The sequence below is a fragment of the Pituophis catenifer genome, unplaced genomic scaffold, assembly GCF_029215685.1.
Source record: "Pituophis catenifer annectens isolate HBS135680 unplaced genomic scaffold, rPitCat1.0.hap2 SCAF_2, whole genome shotgun sequence".
Classification (NCBI taxonomy): Eukaryota; Metazoa; Chordata; class Lepidosauria; order Squamata; family Colubridae; genus Pituophis; species Pituophis catenifer.
The window spans coordinates 42,282,151-42,284,705 of record NW_027256882.1 but is presented as its reverse complement, the minus strand read 5'-3'; the positions used below and the strand labels follow the sequence as shown (position 1 = coordinate 42,284,705).

The window sequence follows — 2,555 nt, the reverse complement described above, 5'->3', positions numbered from 1 at the left end:
ACATTATATGATCACCTATGTGTGCTTGCAATTCTGTGAAAAGTTCTGGCTTTTGTGTCTTCTATCTTAAAAGCATATTACAGAGCTGGAAGGAAGGCAAACAGAGCAACCAAAATGAAGTTGGGACTAGGTTTCTCTGTAAAAGAAGATGGCAGCCAGCAATTGAGGCTTTGAAAGTCAGAACAAATGTAGGGAAGAGGCTTTGGATGGACAGGCAGTCATAGACACTTGATCATTCAGTCAATATTTAGATTATGTAAATTGCTGTAGGGTATGGATAATTCGGATGCAGAATTTCTCTCAGAATGTTAGAATTTGAGATCATTTACTGAAGCTGACAGCAGAAGACTCAAAACAGATAGTTAAAGTGTGGAATTTGTAGCTTTCAGATAGGAGTGTGGCACTTTTAATTAGAATTAGTTTTGTAGGGTTTATTTTTTAATGCAATCAGACTATCCAGAAAGTTTTTCTCTTTTTTAGTGCAGGTTGAAGGCAGTTTATAGAAAAGTGTGCCTATACCAGCAGCCTATAGGTAAAGAGTTTATTTATTAGTGGATAAAGTTAAGTTTGCATTTTCATAAAATCGGAGAATTGTAGAATTGGAAGAGACGCCAAGGCCAAACTCAAGTTCTAGGCCAAACTCTGCAATGTGCAGGAAGCCAATTAATCTTTTAGAGATGGCTAGTAGCCAGGCTCTTCTTGAAAGCTTACAGACATGCAAAACACACAATTACCCTAGGTAGATTGTAAAATAGTTCTTAACCATTGTTCCTATAGCTTCCTTTTATGCACATGACCACGGCTATCGCATCTACTCTCCGTGTTTATTTTTCAGACTGAACACTCTAGATTCTATCGAATGTCTTCAAGGTTCATTTACTTCCTCTTTAAACACCATTTAATTTGTCAGCTTTCTGCAAATGTACCCAGGATTGTACACAATAGTCATATGTGGTCTCACCAGGCCATGTAAAGAGGAACAATGACATTACAAATCCTCAATCCAAGACATTTTAAGAGCGTTCCTTAAAAAAAAAAAAACTATAGAAACTAGCTCCAGATAACCTTCTTTTTTCTTTTTTCTTTTTGCTGTAGGTTGGTACCTGAATTACCTCTTATTAATTTTCAGCCCCACATGGAGGCCCCAAGCAACAAAGCAAGAGAACCAGGAAAGTGTAATGCTGGGACTAAAGCTGGTGTCCTTCCCATGGTCCAGCCAACTTCCAGCAACTACCAGTGCCTTGAATGTGGGAAAAACTTTCGACGGAGCCTAAACTTGTTAACTCACCAGAGGGTCCACACGGGCGAGAGACCTTACCAGTGCCCCCAGTGCAGGAGGAGCTTTGCTCAACAGTCGAGTCTGACCATTCATCTGAGGATCCACACGGGGGAGATGCCCTACCCCTGTCCTCAGTGTGGAAGGTGTTTCCGCCAGAGTTCGAACCTCCTTAAACACAAGCAGCTGCATGAAGGGGTGAGGCCTCACTTGTGCTCAGAGTGTGGTAAATGCTTCGCTCAGCGCTCCAACCTGCTCACCCACCAGCGGATTCACACAGGGGAGATGCCTTTCCTCTGTTCTGAATGTGGGCAAACTTTCCGGCAGCACCGCAGTCTTCTTAGCCACCAGAGGTACCACAAGGGGAATGTGTCTAATGGATATAATTGCCCCGAGTGTGGGAAAAGCTTCATACAGAACTCGGACCTGGTGAAACATCTGAGAGTCCACACGGGGGAGATGCCCTACACTTGCCTCTACTGCGGGAAGACCTTTCGTTACGTCTCAAACCTCAATAGGCACAAACGAACCCACACGGGGGAAAAACCCCATGCCTGCCGCCAATGTGGAGAATGCTTCAGCCATTTGTCCAGCCGGAATATACACGAGAGAATTCACACGGGAGAAAAGCCATTTGGGTGTGCTGAATGTGGGAAGACGTTCATTTCCAGTTCTAAGCTTGCTCAGCACCTGAGGTCCCATGCCAAGCAGGCATCCCACATCTGCAGTACATGTGGGAAAAGCTTTTGCCACTATCCAAGTCTCCTTAGGCACCAGCAACTTCACAAAGCTTGGAGATCTCACCTGAGAAAAAAGGGAGAGAAAGGGACAAAGCGGCTTTGCTAGACTGAGCTCCACACACCAACTGTTCTATCAGGTAACTTTCTGTCTTAACCTGGGGAAATCCCCCCCCTGCCCTCCATTTTGAGAAATTGCAACTCAAGAAATATGATAAGGAATTTTAAAGAGAATTTCCAACACGCACTATATTCCCCAGGACTCTTTGGAGAGTACTAAATTAAAATTGGTGTCAAATCTACATCTTCTTGTAATTTTGACTTGGTTGGCAACTGAAATACTAAGAATGTTAAGTATTAAACATAGAAGATAGCCTCACTAGGGGTCTTTAACAAAATAATAGTTCTGCTTGTATCAATGTTGCCCTATCCTTGTTGCTAGTTATTTTCATTAGCTAACCAAACGGGTTTTCCTGCATATATATGCAGATTAATAATTTGGGGGTTCTGACTGGCTGAAGAAGAGTGACACCTGTGTATTT

The 2,555-nt window shown here is 42.9% G+C and overlaps 1 protein-coding gene across 1 annotated transcript; it reads left to right on the top strand.

Moving 5' to 3' along the window:
* Positions 1–1,135: 1,135 nt before the first annotated feature.
* Positions 1,136–2,122, top strand: LOC139310175 (zinc finger protein 154-like). Its single transcript, XM_070934337.1, has one exon. It carries the CDS (start codon positions 1,136–1,138, stop codon positions 2,120–2,122), a length of 987 nt encoding a protein of 328 aa, XP_070790438.1.
* Positions 2,123–2,555: the final 433 nt, after the last annotated feature.

Excerpts from the sequence above, each read along its gene's own strand:
- LOC139310175 (XM_070934337.1), top strand. The coding sequence starts at position 1,136 with ATGGAGGCCCCAAGCAACAAAGCAAGAGAACCAGGAAAGTGTAATGCT.